Source organism: Rutilus rutilus (genome assembly GCF_951802725.1).
Source record: "Rutilus rutilus genome assembly, chromosome: 3".
In the NCBI taxonomy this organism is placed as follows: domain Eukaryota; kingdom Metazoa; phylum Chordata; class Actinopteri; order Cypriniformes; family Leuciscidae; genus Rutilus; species Rutilus rutilus.
The window spans coordinates 25,841,936-25,861,305 of record NC_140211.1 but is presented as its reverse complement, the minus strand read 5'-3'; the positions used below and the strand labels follow the sequence as shown (position 1 = coordinate 25,861,305).

General features: G+C 38.8%; 1 protein-coding gene across 1 annotated transcript in view; it reads right to left on the bottom strand.

Moving 5' to 3' along the window:
- Nucleotides 1-1,192: 1,192 nt before the first annotated feature.
- The window catches only part of tox3 (TOX high mobility group box family member 3), a 51,020-nt gene continuing 32,842 nt past the window's right edge, over nt 1,193-19,370 (bottom strand). The window contains exons 3-7 of the mRNA XM_084406118.1: nt 12,056-12,304; nt 5,610-5,873; nt 5,274-5,501; nt 4,899-4,979; nt 1,193-3,933 (exon numbers count right to left, since the gene is read on the bottom strand). Coding sequence (XP_084262244.1) covers nt 3,166-3,933; nt 4,899-4,979; nt 5,274-5,501; nt 5,610-5,873; nt 12,056-12,304 — 1,590 coding nt within the window. The 3' untranslated portion in view covers nt 1,193-3,165. The remainder of the gene's footprint in view (nt 3,934-4,898; nt 4,980-5,273; nt 5,502-5,609; nt 5,874-12,055; nt 12,305-19,370) is intronic.

Genomic DNA, 19,370 nt, shown 5'->3' with positions numbered 1-19,370 from the left:
ATTTTACTTAAAGGGATAGTTCACCCAAAAATTTGAAGTTCTGTCATTTACTCACCCTCATGTTGTTTTAAAGTCTGTGTTCGTTTGTGGATCACAAGACAATATTATGGACACAACTGTTGAAAAATTCTTCATACATCTTTTTTTGTGTTCCATAAAAGAAAGAAAGTCATATAGGTTTGGGATGACATGAGGGTGAGTAAACGATGACAGAATTATAATTTTTAGGTGAACTATTCCTTCAAGCATTTAAATGGCACTATATGGGGAAAAAGACACATTTTATGCTACATTTTAAAACATTGACATTTTCACAAGATTATGAAGCATTGATTGAATTTAAATGAGGTCTAGTAGAAATGATCAGTTTTCATTCTGTCCCTGAAACGGCACACAACTGGATTTATAATCACTGGTGTGCCAACATCATCCGCTGTTATTAAGACATATAATACAAGTTTTGAAAATATCTGCAAACCTTTATTTATTCATTCATCACTGGGGTGTGTCAGAGTTCCAACCCTTGTCGCGAGATATTTATCCTCACTGAGACCATGCGGATAACAAGGTTTACCAAATAACAAGGTACTGCATGCATTATTGATGCTGCCCTCCATGAGACTGTTCGGAATAATAAGCGCTATTTCCCGGCCCCTCATTACCGGCTGTTTTTAAAGGATGCGTTTGGTCGCCATGGACACCACCCTTACATTCTATGCTTAGCAATCTTCACTCTCTCCCTCCTTCTCTCTCCCCACTTCTTGCTATTGAAATTCAGGGCATGTGGGGTACTCGCTGTTTTTAATTTTCATTTCATCATAGGCGCTTTAAGACTGTTGCCAGCACTTATTTGCAGTTTTCCTGCAGACCTCTCCACTACACCCTCTGACAGAACAGATGCTGCAATTAATCAAAGAGTGAGAGTGTGGGCTTCTCTGTGACACAAAACCCGACTCGAGAGCCAATCACGGCAGCCTCTCTCATGCAAATAGCACAAGCATTCTCAAAATTAACTAATTGGGTACAAAATACAGATTGAGAATTCTATTAATGTGGAACAAGACATGCGCAGGCACAGATTCCTTCCCTTCTGTCTGGCATAGCGTGTAAAATACCAGCACCGGTCAGCACTGTCCTCACGTGCTTATTGTGCATTTATGATAATTAGCCTTTTTTTTTTTTTTTATCCTACCTTCCCCCTACAAATATTTGTGTCTGGGGGCTCAGGGGTCATTAAACTGTGAAACGCTGTATAAAAGGAGGTTGATGTGAATGGCCATCTTAACGACTCTGCTTTCACAGGCATAACAGAAACATACATAGACACACCAACACTTCAAACATTTGTAGAAAGAAATAGAATCAAATATCTGTTTGAGTTGAGTTGGTACAAGAAAAATATACACCTGTGTATCCGAAATAAACAGAATATTTTAAGTACTGATGTCTTTATTTGAAATCTTTCAGAACTAACAAGGACACATTGAGGAAATATTTTATACAAAAGTATGGCTAATATAATCTTTGAAATGAATCAGTTCCTTGAAATAAATATTTTTGATTATTTTAATTGCAAACAGAGAGACAATATAATACAAAATTATGGCTAGTATAATATTGATGATGATGATGATGAAGATGGAATGCCTCTTTTAAATGTGTTTTTGGGTGGCAAAAATAGAATTTAATAAATGACATTGATGACGTTTAAAAGCAGGTGGAGTTTCCAAATGACATCAACTGGATTGTTTTACTGTCAGGTTTTTAAAAACAATTAATTTTGAAATGTAAGCAAAAAATACAAACAAATGATTTGCTGCTACTGTAACTCATAAAAAAAGTAGAAAAGAGTACTATGAGATAAAGCAGGTGACAGGTCAGCTTGCCAGCATCTGCATTTAAAGTCTCACATATTAAAACTTTACAACAAGAGGTATGAAAAATGTACAACTTCATTTTCTTTTATCTTACCACTGATTCTTGTACAGCTGGCACAAAATACTTCCATGTCCTTTCTATGATAGTAAAAAACATCTGATAAAATTCCTGTTTAACTGTCCTTGTTGTGAAGTGTAGGGTATTATGAAATGCAAATACCCCACTCAGTAAACCAACACCCTAAATTCAGTCATTTAGCCATGTGTTTTCATTACACAAAAGAAAGAAAAAAAAACATAACTTATTCAATTACATTTCTGAGGTAAAGATAATTACAGAGAAGAATGATTTTTGGAGTGCTGTTACTACTGTTGAAGTGAATTAGAGTTTTGAGGGTTTTGGCTAGAGGAGAAGAGCAACTCCAAGAACTTTCTCTCCACTTTCCTCAGAACACATACAGCAGGTCAAAAAAAGTGTTTAGAGACGTGATGACAGAAATGATCTATGGAAGCGTGTCAAATAGTCCAGCAAAACTCTGTGTTTTACATATTTTCCTCTTTGTTAACAGTATGAGATGTGTCAAACACCACGTGGTTCTAAAAGCAGGGTGAGCTGATTGAGAGCTTCCCGACAGTGACTGTTAAACAGTTTCATCCGTAGGAATGCCAAGGAGGATGATGGAAAAGGGAAGAAGAGAAGGTAGACATGACGATACACTGGCCGGACAGTGCAAGAGCCATTCAGCATGTCTCAGATGACCAGTTTAGTACCTGTGCATTGTTCAGTTCATCTCTATCCCTTCTGTGATGCAGTGCCTTCTTTCTGAATTCCCCATTCATTCTTTCATTTTGTCTGGTGGTGAGAGCGAATCCAACCTCATAAATAAAGCTGTTAAATAAACCAATCAGGTGTTTTTGTGATCGTCTCTAAATGGTCTTCCCATGTCATCATGCTCCGACAGAGTTTAAACTCCACAACAGAGAGAGAAAAACCCCAATGAACTAAATATACATACAAATGACTACTGGGCACTCAAGTCTATGAACAGACCTCCCGGTAGCTCAGCCTATCTTATAGACAAAAAATCCAGCTAAGAAGCTTTGTCCTTTTAAAACGTATCTTATATCCATCTAGAACAAAGGACAGTTCTTTGTATAACATTCATATTTTTTTTACACACTTCTTAAGTGCAACTTAAAAAAAGCAACCTTGTAATGATGCTTTTCAATAACAACTTCCTTCTGCCTTTCTCGTGGAGTCGCAACTGCAGGTCCGAGGGCTTTTGGTTCAGTAGATGCTCACTTGCGACAGGACCTGCGCGTGAGCCTGTACCTGCGAGGGGTGAGGCTGAGGAGCGGGAGGAGGTGGCGGGCTGCCGAGAGAGGCCGAGTGCGGCGTGCCGGGCGAGTGCTGCACGGGCGAACACTGCGACTGAGGGAGATGCTGCTGCATTTGATGCTGATGCATATGCTGCATCTGCTGCATGTGCTGCATTTGCATTTGCTGCTGTTGCTGCTGCTGCTGCTGCTGCTGCTGCATCTGTTGATGCTGATGTTGCATGTGGTGCTGCTGAAGCTGCTGCTGCAGGTGATGCTGGAAATGCTGCTGCTGCATTTGCTGCTGAATCTGCTGGTGGTGCATTTGCTGCTGCTGCAATTGATGGTGTTGCAAGTGCTGCTGCATCTGCTGCTGCTGCATCTGCTGCTGCATGGAAGTGTGCCGGGATTGCATCGGTGGACTCAATTGTGACGACACACCCGACTGCGGACCACCCGCTCCCATCTGCCCCAGCAGCTGTGACTGAACGCCGCCGGGCGTCATGTTCTGGTGAGCTACCGTGACCGAGGTAACAATCTGGCTGCCGCCGACGCGCATTTGCAGAGGTTTTGGGGCGATGGCTCGAGGCAGGGCCTGCTGGAGCGCCTGTGCAGCGGCAGACATTGAGGGGTGCTGGGATAGAGGTGAAGGCATCACGAGCCCTGGCGACAGGCTGGTGGAGGCGAGAGTCTGCTGCACCGAGCGAATCGTCTGGGCCTCCGCTGACTCTGCGGCAGCCTGAGACAGAAATAGAGATCGGTCAGATGAATTCTGGTACTCAACAGATTCTTTCTTTTGTAGTGCCCTCTCCTTTATTAGTGCTGATCTGGTGACTGACTCGACAGAAAAAGCTGTTCAGAGAAAATTGCTGCTGTCTTAGATTCAGTGATCTAAAGAACTTGCCAAGAAAGGGATTTATATTATTTAGTAGCCTAGGAAAAGACTTGCACACTGAAAATAAGAAAAATTACAGTTTGGAGTTTCTGAAAAAAACTAAAAAAAGGCTTAACTCAACTGCTGAATCGAGAGCAATGTGATGGTGGTGTCATACATATCCTGTTCTTGAGTTGCTTAGACTTTAACATACATGAACAACAGTGTGTAAAATGATTTACATTTTTTACAAGAAGCAACAAATATGCAAATGTTCCCGGCCGCCAGCGAGTTAATGAGGTATGATGGATCATAAGAATATCTCATTCTAATTTGTTAGCTGTATTTAATGCTATTTTTACACCTCTAGTGTGATGGAACAAACACATTCACAGACACATTTAAGTATGCAAGAGAATTCTGTGTGTTGAAAAATCATATATTTGAATCCTTTCCAGTTGGTTTTTAGAAATTAAATTCGTGCAAATCAATGGATGTTAACTAATGCACAAAGGAATAAACACTGCTCCTAGACATAGAACAACTGCTCTTTTCAACCACTTTTCAGCTTTCAGCAGTTAATACATTTGGTGCTTTCTTTGAAAAGTTTACTGTGCAGAAGGTCTAATCTTTTAAAAGCGGTTAAGGACTCAAGATGAAAGTCATTGAGCCTGAAAGTGAGCTGAACTATTATTAACATACTGGTAAACAGAAATATAATAGAAAACAGGATGAATGGAGAAAAAATTAAGGAAACAGTGAGAGGTAGACTGAGAGAAGGAAAGAAAAACAGACAGACGGAGAGCTGTTTAAACAGAAAACATCTTCACCTTTGACACAAGGCTAGCACGGTACGCTGCAAGAGCTTTCAGATACTCCTTCTTTGCTGCTTCTGTTTTGCTTTTGTAAACCTGTGAAGAACAGAATACATGAGGTGTTATAAACAGATAATTAGCGGAACATTGACTGGCAAGCATGAGTTTCACAACAGGGAGAGCCTGCAGGCTTCATCTTAGCCGGTAATAAAAAACTAAAGAAGGGTGAAACATCAAGCAGTCTGTTGAAACACCTGACATGAATCATTCTGTGCAAAAATTTGAATAGAAATTAAGAACATTTGTTATTCTAGCTCAAGAAAAAAGACAGGCAGACGGCTCGATTTACAGCACATCACGAGGTTATTACGCAGGACAACAGTTTGATACCTGTTTCTGCTCCTCTCCCAGTCCATCCCACATAGAAGCTACTATCTTGGACACCTCTCCAAACGTGGCGTTAGGGTTCTGGCCTTTAATGGCCGCCTGGGTGTCTCTGAAGAACAGGGCGTATGCAGACACTGGCTTCTGGGGCTCATTAGGATCCTTCTTTTTCTTTTTCTTGGGCGTCTTCGGCTTTTTACCTGTGTCAGGGGCGGGACGTTTTTCACCAATCACCTGACAGAGAGAGGGCAACTTATTATAAAATCTCGCTATTTGGATGTTGATTTAAACGTTATGGTGAAAACACTGCATAAAACATTGCATGGATTTAATGGCACTCACCCTGTTTCCTTCCTCTGGATCGTCTTCGTTAATAGAGCTGGATGGAGAGGGTGTGGCCGATTTGCTGGCGGGTGGGGACGGGGACGTGTGAGCAATGTTTGATCCAGTCATATTAAGCCCCAGTTGAGTGTTGATCTGGGACTGGTTGATGGTGGTAAGCTGGTTTTGTGACATCATGCCATTGGGGTTGTGCATGCTAATGATGGAGCGCATCACCATGGTGGGGTTTGGAGGGTACTGACGGAGGTGGTTTTGACCAATAGTCTGCAGAGCAAACAGACAACAAAAACATTTTTAGATATTTGGTGTCAAGATTTTTTTTCTTTGACAGAACTTTATATTTTATTCAGCAAGGATGCATTAATTTTATGAAAAGTTATTGTTACAAAATATTGCTACAAAAGATTTGTATTTTAAATAAATGCTGTTCTATTGAACTTTATATTCATCAGAGAATCCTGAAAGAAAACGTATCACAGTTTGCACAAAAATATTAAGAAGCACTATTTTCCACACTGATAAAAATAAGAAATGTTTCTTGAGCACAAACGCAGCATATTAGAATGATTTCTGAATGATCATGTGACACTGAATGATACATTATACTTAAAGACAAGTTATTTTAAATTGTAATAATATATCACAATATTGTGAAAAATTGCAGATTGTGAATAATAAAGGCTTTAGACAAATTGGCCATTTGTCAGTTATTGACCAAAACAGGGTAGGGTATACAGGAGCCTGATGCATTTGACCGAACAGAGGGTAAAATTATAGCATTTGACAGTCTCCAAAAGCAACCAGATTACAGAGCAAAATCAACTCAAACAGCTTGAGAAAACCATGAGTTCATTTGATCTCCTTTGTTCATTTTTTTATTCTACATCAACTCCTTTCCTTTCTCTCCATCTGGTATTCAGAGACTCAAACTCAATATCTGTATGTGTCAACACATCATAAAGCAGTGCACCTGGCCTTATTGGCCAGACCTGCTGAACCCTCTCCCATAGTACAATATTCTAACACCTTCCCTCACACACAGATTACATTCTCTTTGTATTAATTCCCTGGGCACACACAGCTTTATATCAAATCTGTGCCTTATAAAAAAAAAAATAAAAAAAAATTCTACAAAACAATAGCTGTTTTCAACATCATATCCTGGAAAATATGTATTGTATTGTTGTTTTTTAAAGAAACATACTGCAAAAGTAGTATCAAGTAAAAGAGATTGGTAAAAGAAAAAAAAAAAAACACTAAATAATCATTGAATAAATGACACAATTACACCCTAGACAAAACAATATTTGCATTAGTTTCATCGCTAGAATGCAGAGCCAGCAGCAGTCTTTGTGTCAGACCTGTCTACTGTGTTCATTAGTCATGACCATCTGTGTCTAACACTTTCACTCTAACAGCCACCGATGCCCTGAAATCACTACAGCCTTCTCTATGTGTCAGTAATGTAAAGAGCGGAGAGAATCACAGAGATGTAAGGCAGCATTTGAGGGCTCATATTTATCAAAGTCTCTGTGTTCTGGCTTTCTCCCCCATGTGAATACATCGACATGATCAATGATTTGAACATGCAACATTCGTCAGACAACCATATGCCCACTTACTCATTTGATTTTACTCTATGTTGGTGAATGAGGTCTAAGAAACTATCAGAACTGGTCTTTAGTTCCAGGAGCACTTTGATCCGGTAGCACAAAGCAGAACAGATGTGAACTCTGAAAAAAGGCTGTGATTTATCTTGAAGCATTTAATGATTTGACAACATCATCTGATGAAAATGAAAAACACGAAATTATTTTGTGTAAAATAGATATTTATGCGTATAATCGGTACATGGAAAAGAAAGAACGATGGATGGACCATTCAAACTAAACTCGCACAAACAGCAGTCAGCTTTCGCTAATAGCAGCCTTTGTAGGCAATGAAAGAAATGTGATTTCTGCTGTCAGAGTGGTTTAGCTGGTAAAATGAGTGAGTCAGTATCCAATCTTTTTATTTATGTCCCTGCTGCACACCCTCCATTTGCATTTTGATTGGAACATTGTCTGCTGACACACAGCTCACATCTACACAGATGCTTTTGATAGTCTTCATAAATCTGTAAATAACTTCTTATCTGAAGAGAAAAGAGGCCAGATGTGCCCTATCCTCTCCTCTGTGTGTTTGCGTGTGCTTGTGCAAATGTTGCTATTATTCCAGCAATCAGCCCATCTCGGCTGACTGTATTCCAGCAAAAAATAACCTTTTTCCTCCTCGTATCTTTATTCCCCAACATACTTTACAGCAGGCACAAAAGATTCCGACATTAAAAGGTGCCAAAAAGAGATGCTGTACCAAACAGCTACACCATACAACGAGCCTCTTGTCCAACACACTGAGACGTTTGATGGATGACCGTTTGGTTCTGCCTCCAATCGTATCCTCACCTCTTTCATCAGAAGCAGAAACCGCAACTAAACAGTCAAGAAAATATAACGGCTTTTTCCAGCATGTGTTCATAACCATAAAATAACCAATACTGCTTTCAGACGATCGGGATAAGAATCTGAAGATGCCGTGTCAATGGCTGAGAGTATCGGGTCTGCTCTTTAAGATACTGGCCTCGGGATTCTGTGGGGGGTGGGAAAGGAATTGGAGAGTTTATTAAAAGCAGCTTGGTATGAGCTGTTCCATGCTGAAAAGAATGTTAACAAGTTCAATTTTCATTCAATCTTTCTGTGGAGCTCTTGGAAATGTTCCATAACAGAAAAAGGAGTAAAATCATCTATATGGTAATTATAAGGATGAATCTTACAAGTTTGGCCAGTGTGAAAAGGTCAGTTCTATTATGAATAGTTTATCAGCCCCCAGCATATATTCACAGCTGCACTGGAACCTTTACCAACATGCTGCTTTATTTTTCAACCATTTATGGGCACCTGCATTACTGGCTCCTCGAGAAAAAAAAAAAAAAGAAAATGGAATTTTGAATGCTTGCAGAGACCATGGTAGCGTGAAGATAAATTGTTTTCTACTCGTATTTCTCCTCCACCTACTTACTCTCTTCTCTAAAAACACACACACATTCTCTCGTTTCATACAGCTCAACTACTGTTCATGCTCAATACACCCTGCACGAATTGCCCCCTCTAAAAAAAATGGTCCAAAACATTGTTCCAATGCCTAAAAAAAAAAGAACAAAAAAAGAGTAGTCTACAACCTTCCTCTCTTCTCTCTCATCTCTTTTCCTTTCCTCGTCCCTCCCTCCATCTCTCCCGTTGCACTATGGGTATTTAAAACTTGTTCAACATGATTTCATTTCATTTCAAGTACTGGCTGAGAAAACTAAATTACAGAATCAATCACACAGAAGGTCAGGCTAAGACTTCATTACAAGTATTGCATGCCTGCATGAATATCTTTCATTTCTTACTGGCCCAATATGTCACAATGGCTGTCTGACAGAAAAGAAGAAGAAAAAGAACAACATGAAGGTGAAGGGGAAGAAAAAAATCCACTTTCAGAGATTGATGTACAACTGATGTCACAACTACTCAGCTTGGAGATAAGATAACAGAAAAGTGTAAAGAAAAAGAGTGGGGGAGAGAGGAAAGTGTGAGCGTGTGTGTCTGTGTGTTTGGTGCTGGAGGAGAAGAAAAATAGTTTCTGCAACACTGGTCATATTTTCCATTTTATTCACAGACACAGCAGTCAGATCCTCGTCGGTTTGTGAGGGATCATGTTTTAAAGCTCTACCATTGTTGAGTGCTCTGAATCTTACACCTGCTTTATACAATGCACTGCCAATTCAATAGACCATAATTATATTTTTTGATTCACTGTTAACTATTTACTTATATTCATACATACATATAATCATACATTCATGTACAGTCTTTACAAAACACTAATGCACAGAAGAATGCATTGTATTGCAATGTATCAAATGTATACATAACAAAAGAATGTCAGCAAACGGAATTAACTGTTTCTGCCAGTGTTTGAAAAAGATGACTTCCAAGAACAAAATGGGAATGCTAAACCTGCTCTGTACAACCTCCAAGAACATCTCCTCTGAACTTAGTCTAAATAGGTGATCAAATAATTTGCTTCTTCATCAGTTTCGGTCTACTCTGAGATCCAGTCAGAACCCAGATTCCAACGAGACTCAAACGAGATGCAGGAGCTTGTTAGGAGAAGAGATTAAATAAATAATGACTTCACATTCTGAATCCTGCCAGACTTCTTCACAGCTGAGAAATGGATTTTGCAGAGTTGGGTTCGGCCAGCAGCATCTGCGGCTAATTTCGCCTGACATACGTGGAGCATTAGAGGGAAAGAATTAGAGGAATAGTTGGCTTCAATGTAGAAACACAAAGGGCATATAAGTTGCTATTTAGTTGAGTTGGAATGGATTTTTGAGATAATGTGTAAATTCTCCTGACATACATTCTTCTTTTATTCCCTTGCTGCCCATCTGTTTTAAATATTACATAAATTGGACCCCAAGTTGTACTTATTGGTCAGTCTTCCTGCATTAGATGTAAAATTATAATTCTGAAACACATCAAAATGACTGAAGGACAACGTTAGAGGCTACAGTGCTAACTTCTGCTAGCCCTTACTGAGTCCTTTATAAATGTGAGGCATGGAGTCAAAGGCACGGCACTGTCTGTACCAGTCCCAGAGAGGAGGACAAACTGAGATCAATTCCATTAAGAGGAGAGAGACAGAGTCTTTGAGGAGGACAATGAGTGATGAGCGATAGAGAAGAATCGGAGGAACGGTCACAATGCCACCAGGCACAGAGCAGAGTGCCCTCATTCTCCCCCAAACCCGCTAATATAGTCCCGACACAATCAGAACCACTGTCCACAGAAAGAGCTGCTAAAGAGGAATAATGTTGGAGAATCAAATCTAATCCCTTCGCAGCGCAGTGAGAACAGGCCGTGTTGTAATTGTGTCAAGGTTCCGTTTTTTTTTTCTTTTTTTTTTTTTTCAGATGCATACGAGCTTAACTGACCATGAAATGAAAATTCTTTAGGCAAAAAGCCTTCCGGCAGTCACTTATGCAGCACAGATATTTTAAAAGCTGCAATTATTTTACTTGCCAGCAGCATGGATGGCCAAGAAAGGAGCAATAAAATTTGATGGTGCCTATCTATATTGGAATGTAAATAAAGATATATTATCCCACGTATACATATACCACTGTATGTTTATGGAGAGTGAGGACCTATACAGAATTGCCTGCCACACATTATTTGCTGGCTAATGTCACTTTTTTGTCTTTTTACGTATTCAAATTTCTCTGATAGTGATTTCATTTCAATTTTAGCACTTTTAATTTATCTAGTCTAGCCATGGCATTTTCAACGTTTCCCTTATTGGTGAATCCATGTCTATGGCATTTAGGACCCATTTCTCTACCTGAATTAACAGCTATAAAAGCTTGACCATAAAACATGATTATTATGAAACAAATGCTTGCACACACCTTTATTTTACCATACATGTTAGTCATCACCGTGACACAAGGTTAAAGTATAAATATATTTAGCCAAGCAGACCAATTTTATTGCATCTACTGTCTGTTAGAAAGTCTGCTGTCTTTTCAAAAATAAGCGTTCAGTCATAATTTTCTACTCCTCATGTCGTTCTAAGCACGTATGACATTATTTCTTCCATGGAGCATAATTTTTTTTTTTTTTAAAGAATATATTGGTCGCTCTTTTCCACAAAGTTATAATAAATGAGTATAGGAGCTTTCAATCTTTAAGGTAAAAAAAATTAACAAAAAACTCGTGCACTGTATTCAAAGTCTTCTGAAGCCATACAATAGCTTTGTGTGATGAACAAACCAAAAAAAGTTAATTAATGATAATTTTCTAATCCAGTGAGCTATTAACCATTACTACCAGATCATAGAGTCAGTGAGATGAACCTGAGAACCGATCATAGAGAGAACACTTGTTCAAAATGATATTTTTATGGTGTATGTGTGTGTGTTTTTTTCCCTCCATGTTGGAGCTTGAGAGAACCAGACCTCATTCACTTTCATTAAAATGGAAAGAGTGGCCAGGATATTATCTTTTACATTCCATAGAAAATGACATGAAATGATGACAGAATTTTTATTTATGGGTGAACTATCCCTTTAAGGCTTTGTCTACAAACTAGTTTTAAAACACTGACACGTAACATCAGGCACCTTGATTTGTTTTGCACATAACACCTTTGGCAAACTTATTTGCATTTAGAGGAGGAAAACTACCTGGATTTAAATCTGCACCTAAATACAGGTGAAGCTAAAATCTAAATGTAACTGCCAGTGAATGATGATGTGGACATTTATTTCGTGGAATTCGTTGCCTTTGTATAACAACTGCCTTCAACATCTGTAAACAATAAGATTTTTAAGATGCCCAAGTAAATAACCAGACACTTACCCCTGGATGTCCATTGTTGATTTGTCCTTCCTGCTCCATCATGTTTCTGGAGATGGTGATCGAGGGCAGCTCCAGGCTCTGGGGTGGGAACTGCGGGGTGAATGACCCCCGCTGAGAGTTGGGGTGGTCAGGTAGCCTGGGGAAAGGTGAGTCCACCTCCTGGAGGCCCATACCAGGCTCGGTCTCAGGCGGAGGGGTGATGGGGGGTATTTCAAACTCTTCGTCACCAAGACTCGGAGTATGAAATGTCTAAGGAAAAGACAAAGGAATTATTTTTGCACAAAATTTGGACACAGTTGAAATCCTGAAATCACACAAATTCTTAATACTGTTAAAAAGAAGAACCACTGTAATTCAATTAAACAAAACCTACTGATTTCTTATAAAATGAAAACATTTAATCTCAGAGCTGTGAAATATGTTGACCAGAGAAGAAGAGATAAGAACAGCTATTTGATACTTGTACAAGAAAATGTTCGTTCAGACTCAAACCATTACATTTTCCATTAAACAGGGTGTGAAAAACAAGATGTCTGACTCTGAAATGCAATATTGTGCTATCATCACACTAGCAGGAGGACAAAATTAAAGCCGCTTAATCCGAGCTGGATGATGTTGGCTGGAGGAGAAAGGGAGTGCAGGGAGTGATGGGTTTAGAGAATATTCACACAGATTATTTTAGCTGTCCAGAAGTGTCACATTTTGTTCCTCTCAGTTGCACCAACAATTCTGTTCATCAAACGACCAAATCCCCCTGCCTGTGAATTACATTATCGTCACACTTAATTTGCTTATGTTGACTACCTGCTCTGGCTCCTCCTCATCTAGGAATTCAGTGACCTCCATTCCTCTCTCTCTCTCTCTCTCTGTTTGTATTCAGAACCTCTAGTTTCATGTTCAATCTTGTTCTCCATCTTCACTTTAATACTCTCAATGAGTTTCCTTCACTACCTCGAAAAAACATATCAACATCATGTCAACACATCATTCATCCTCTGAAGCAGTTTGTCTTTCTTTCTGCTGTCACTTTATAGCTTGTCTTTCATGTTCTTACTTCCTCATTCTCAACATTTTTATTGCCAGTTTTTTACTTCTCTTTTGTAAACGAATTATGTGCACAGGGAATATGCCAACAGTATTTATTTTTTTATTATAGAAATGTTTTTCTCATTTTAGTGAAAGTCCCACACACTACAGTGATTCTTTCCAAGAACTATTTTTTGTTTTACATTAAGCTAATGATATTTTTAATCCCCTACACCTAAACTAAACCCTTACAAAAACCTTTTTGTATTTTAAATTTTAATTTAGACATTATTTAGTACATTTACTAAGCCCTTTTCCTTATAGGCCGTTGGCTGGTCACAATGTAGGTACTTTCAGGCGTCCTTACAAGGACATTTGGTCCTCACAGTGTAGGTAAAACCTGACCACCATCCCCCCAGCCCTGCACACACACACACACACACACACATATATATATATATATATTGAGAGAGAGAGAGAGAGAGAGAGAGAGAGAGAGAGAGAGAGAGAGAGAGAGAGACTCAAAGCTCATTCAATGCCTGTATGATGAGATCCAGTCGAAGGGGGTAAGGCTAATAATCAGCTCTTTTTCTGTCACCTCTCCCTCTTATTTTCATTTTTTATGTGGCTCCATTCCAGCATTTAACTTGCAGCATTTTTTCCAAAGCTGTGAGCAGCAGATCTTGTAAAGGCAGTGGTGTGTTTTGTCATAGAGAGAGCCAGGGGCTTGCAGTGCCTAACACATGTTCACATTACCTCCAACTAAAGCCATTAGTGGCCAGCACAGCTCTGTTTCCCAGTTCTCCATTAACACACAAGCTACAAACTCATTTTCCCTCCCTGTGGCATTGCAGCAGTTAACAGTGTGTTAATCAAAACATCGGCGTTGAGGCATAAATAATAAAAATTGTGTCATGAGAGAAGAACGCTTCGAATATCATGCACATGGCAGAGATCACAGTACATCACGGACACTGAATTTAAGGGCCAACAGGGAAGTAAAATAGAGGAAGAGAGAGGAACTAAATAAAAAAATAAATACAAGATGGATAAAATGGGAGGGAATGAATGATAGCAAAGCAGAGAACACAGAGAGAGGAAGAGAGTGGTGCTCTTTTCATTTACTTTACTTCATGACCTTTATCTATGAATAAGACCTGCAGTGCCAGCATGTTTTCACAGTACAATACCGCAGAGAAAAAGAAAGCGTGAGAGAGAGAGAGAGAGAGAGAGAGAGAGAGAGAGAGAGAGAGAGAGAGAGAGAGAGAGAGAGAGAGAGAGAGAGAGAGAGAGAGAGAGAGAGAGAGAGAGAGAGGCCCGACCTAAATGTCCCAACAACACACAGCTGTGCTGTAAGATCTGATACGACATTCAAAGATCAAATGTGAGGTACATATAGTCCCTTTTTCATCTTTTTCACATCAGAGCATAACTAAAATGACACTGACCTTTACAAATAACAAAACAAAACACTGAATACCTGACTGAACACAATGAGACAAGAGAGAGAGAAGGCAGAGATTAAATTAATATCTGCTCTCAGAGACAGTGAGGTGGTGTGTGTGTGACTGTGTATAGTGTGTGTAAATGAGAATTGAGATGTGGTTGTATTATGTCTGACGTACAGAAGCTGTCAGCTGTCAGTGTAAGGCTGGTGTTGCGGGATGAGGTGGTAGGTCACTGGAGAGTAGGGCTGTAGTCAACACCACCTTTGTCGAGTCCAAGACAAGTCCAAGACCAGGACTAGTCGAGTCCAAGTCAAGACCATGTCCAAAGAGGTTTGAGTCCGAGTCAAGACCGAGTCCAGGACAGGACAGGAAAAAAAAGTCTTATGCATGACATTACCAAGCCAATCATTTTGGGTTATTATTTGTTGATCTAAAAGCAAAAAAGTGTCACAACACCCAGGATTGTTAAGTATATAGATATTCCCCTTGATATCATATAATCTTCTAATCTAAAGAAAACAGAATGATGACATATGGTGATACCTCATAATAGCAGTGTTAGAACCGATATACAAACACCAACCCACTGCTAGGTACTAGTACTGAGCATTTGAGCAACTAAATGACAATATAGCTTCACTCCAGTAAAATATATCTGTGATCATTTCTTCACGTTAAACCAAACTTTTATTTTGACGGGTTTCTGAGCGTATCTGACGATGAAATGCTGAAGATGAACGTGTACTTGAGTATGTGTAGTACATGAACCTGCACTCATTTGCAGAGACTCGCTGACCAATCAGACTTTGATAGCAGTCTTTAATATTCAGAGTCACTTGTCCATATAGCAATTTGATATTATGATCGGCAGTGAATAGACGGATCTGTTATTTCAGCTATGCGCCGGTATTGCAGTAGCAAATAGTAGAAAATAAATAACACACGTGCAGGTAGTCATCTACGGAGGATTCTGCGGAAGTGTGCGGGAAGCATACTACAATAATACGTTATTACTGGGAACATAATAAAGAAACCTGGACTCGGTCGAGACCAAAAGCCATATTTGGCAAGACCAGTGGCCGAGACCGAGACAAGTCCGAGTCCGAGACAAGTCCGGAGTCCAAGACCGGACTCGAGTACTACAGCCCTGCTGGAGAGTGTATTTTTGTGTGTGTGTGTGTGTGTGTGTGTGTGTGTGTGTGTGTTGAAAGATCAGGTCAGTGGTCAATTTGTGTAAATCTTCAGAAAGTGCTGTTTTTAAGTGTGTTCACAGTTATTTTTTACATAAGTGATCTTGGATCGGTTTGACTTGCATGACACTTACATGAGAAAATGTCAATCAAACAAACTAATTTCTCACTAAAGTGAACTAAACATCTCATTTGAAAAAACAACAACAAACAAAAACACTTTAAACCCTAAGTTGACTAAAAATAGATCTGTCATTACTATGAATTTCAGTGTAAATGCAAGTACCAGCAGGTTCATTTTCATTCGGTTCACTTATTGGTCCACTTAAAAGGTGCAGTTTTTCAACACACCAAACTCAGTGTCCTTGTTCAATAAAACAATAAAAACAAATATTCATCTTTAGGCTTGATAATAAAACATGATCTTATAGTTTATAGCTTAAAATAGAATATGATTCCAGTAAAACAGAACACACACTATACTTTATATGAATATTGGAGCCAAATTTCTGCAAACCCAATTGTGATAAATTAATCATGTTTATTACAAAAACATCATGAGATTATTCAGGATTGATTTTAATTTACAGACAGCCTCAGGTTATACATACATCATCCGTGCACAGAACACAATAGAGTAATATTTCTGCTATAATTTCCTCACTTTACCTGGCATTGCAATGAGGTCCAACCCTCAAGCCTTCATTTGTGCAGAAAGCTGAATGATGACCTTTGAGAGTCTGTGTGGAGTTTACAGGGGTGTTTAATCTCCACAGACATAAATTAAGCAGATCACTTTCTCCTTTGCTTGCCATTGTTTCCTTTGAATATACTAACCTGTAAAGGTTATGTATTTTTAAATATTATGGAGGAGTTTTGCTTTCATTTGAACCAATCACATTAAAGTTATGCAAACCGTTGAAGAGACAGCTGAAACAAACTCGGTGTGAAACCACCCAGAGACGTCTGAGTTTGGAATGTGTATATTAGGACCGCTAATGATTAATCAACTATCGATTAATTGCGATAATAATTTAATCAATAAAACTTATTGACGGTCGATTAAGCAAGGTCATCAGTGGAGTGCGTAGTTTTAAGGTGTGTGCGGCTCGTGCAAAACGTGCAGAAGACACATGAAAAAAAAAAGAAAAAAAAAAAGAGCGCACCGTAGTTATGTACTCTATATGCATTAATGTCTTCAAGCTGTGCGATGGATTAGGTAGGCTAGCCGTTTATTTCGAAACATAATTAATGGTGCAAAGGGTCCAAAAAACCCTCCAAAAACAAGTGATTTTAATGAACATATTAAACATACTTACATGTGTAAACAAAATAACAAAATCATAAAAGTACATAGAATAAACAGCTATAAGTTCCTAGTTTATGAGTGATGATCTTCCAGCACTGTTTCAGCTGTGTGCTTCTATAGACTTTATGCGTCAAAGAAACAAGTGTGCAGCCATCTAGAGAATATTGCATATTTTTATGTCATCGCTGTTGAAGAGTAATTAGCTAGTGGATTTACTTATTGTAGAATTAACTAAAGTTATCATAGGCCCCATCCATCAACCCTAATACGCTAAAGTCAGATAGCCAAGGTAAAACAATAGCACCGATTATGAAGCAATAACCCCTTTCACTTTGTAGATTTAGTAAACTGATTCAGCAGAGACATAAGCAGCAGTTGTTAAAAGGCAGTGAATCACAATTACTGAGCATGATGGTTAGAAGGATCGATAGAGCAAAGCTCCTAATATCAACTCAGCAGAGAGAAAAGCTCTCCTCAGATGACAGTGGCAAAGACTCTCAGAGTCCAATAGCAACCATTCCAAATCCATTTCTACATATACAGTAGTGATTACATGTGTGTGTAATGAGATTGTGTGTGATAAGTGATATTACTAAGTGGAATTGAATATGGCCGTATCAGTTTCAGTTCAACAGCAGGAAGGAAGAGGTCACCTTATCAAGCACTGTGATATATGGTTTCCATATCATGTAGCATTACAACGCTCAAGATAATGTGGTTTACATATATTACCATGTATGAAATATTATTTATATTTCTTGATCAATGTTTATGAATTATTGATTCATTTTTACAGGAAAATACTAAAAATGCAACAGTAAAACTTGTTAATTGGTTAACTGTAAGTTATCTAACTATGTAATGTGAAAACTATGCAATTTTACTGTAAATACTGCCAATTCTTTTTTACTATGTAATTCACAGAGAAAAACTGTAAAATGACATTCCCTACGTGACGCATCACGTTTGTTTTCTCATTTATGTAATCAGTAATGTACATTAGGGTATTTTGTGTTATATTTTCTATTTAGCATGTTTATAGAACATACCCCCCCCCCCCCCCCCATTAAACATGTAATTTTGAAGTAGATAAAGTGTTTTATGGACAGGCCTGTCCCCACCTGTATTATCATATTAATGCAGAAAGCAGATTTTGGAAGTTCAAGTAGATTGGTTTTAGATTCTGTCACATAATGAAATATACAAAAGTTCTAAGTTGTGAAGTTATTCCATACCGCATTATCTGACACTGTCACTTTTTTTTTTTTTTTTTTTTTTACAGTGAATTTCTGGCAACCACATAGCTGCCATTATTTACTCAAAAAATAATCAGTTAAATTTATAGTATTTATCGTCAAAGGTCTATTTAAAAATATAACAGGATGATGTGTATATAGACCTGATTTACATTAAAACTAATGTTATATACAGTATATTCAGGTCTGTATACAAAGTGCAGAGTGTCAGGCTCAGAGATATTTAGCCCCTCTCTCCTGGTCTCTCTCTCTCTCTCTCTCTCTCTCTCTCTCTCTCTCGCCTAAAGATGACATATTAAGCAGATTAATGAAAGAGCTAAAGCTCATGGAAAACCCATCACACTGTGAAATTACAGCACTCACTAGGGTAAAGTCCCTTTAATTTCTCTTCAGCTTGAGTTACAAGAAACAATATCCTCCTTCCACCTCCCTACACATATTTCAGGTATGGGAAAGAGGAATTTAAATATTAATGCTTCTAATTTCATTGTGTCATGTGTCATAATACCAGCTGCAGTGCGAAGGAGGAAACATTATTTCTTAGGTAAAATTTCAACTAGGGGAAATTTTCCGTCAACACTCGACAGCCCTACTTCCACTGCAGGTGCCAACTTGGAGCTTGGCCTCAGCAAAGGAACACTTTTATCAGAAGAATTTATGGAGATTGCAACCGACTCCATCAAATGTGGGTACAACTGCCTGTGACCACCTGAACTTAAAATGAAAATGAAGCGAGAGGCCCACGCAAACCCATCGTTACCAACAAATGTGCAACAAACGTACTTCATGTTCACAGGCATTATCTTTGCTTAGCCAGCATGAGTCTATTGATGCCGTTGAGATTGTGAGAAGGAGATTTGCATTGGAAATTTGATGGAAATCAGGCAGTGGCAACAGTGAGTGTAACAGTGAGTGACAACACGTACTGTAAAGCACCTGAATCACACACAGATAGTAGGGCCAGCCTGAGATACACAACCTGTGATTTGCAGTATTGTCAGACTCACTGACAGAGGATAAAAAATGATGGAGAAAGAGTGACTTTTGTGAGAGGTTCCACTTTTCTTTCCTTTTCTAGCTTGATGG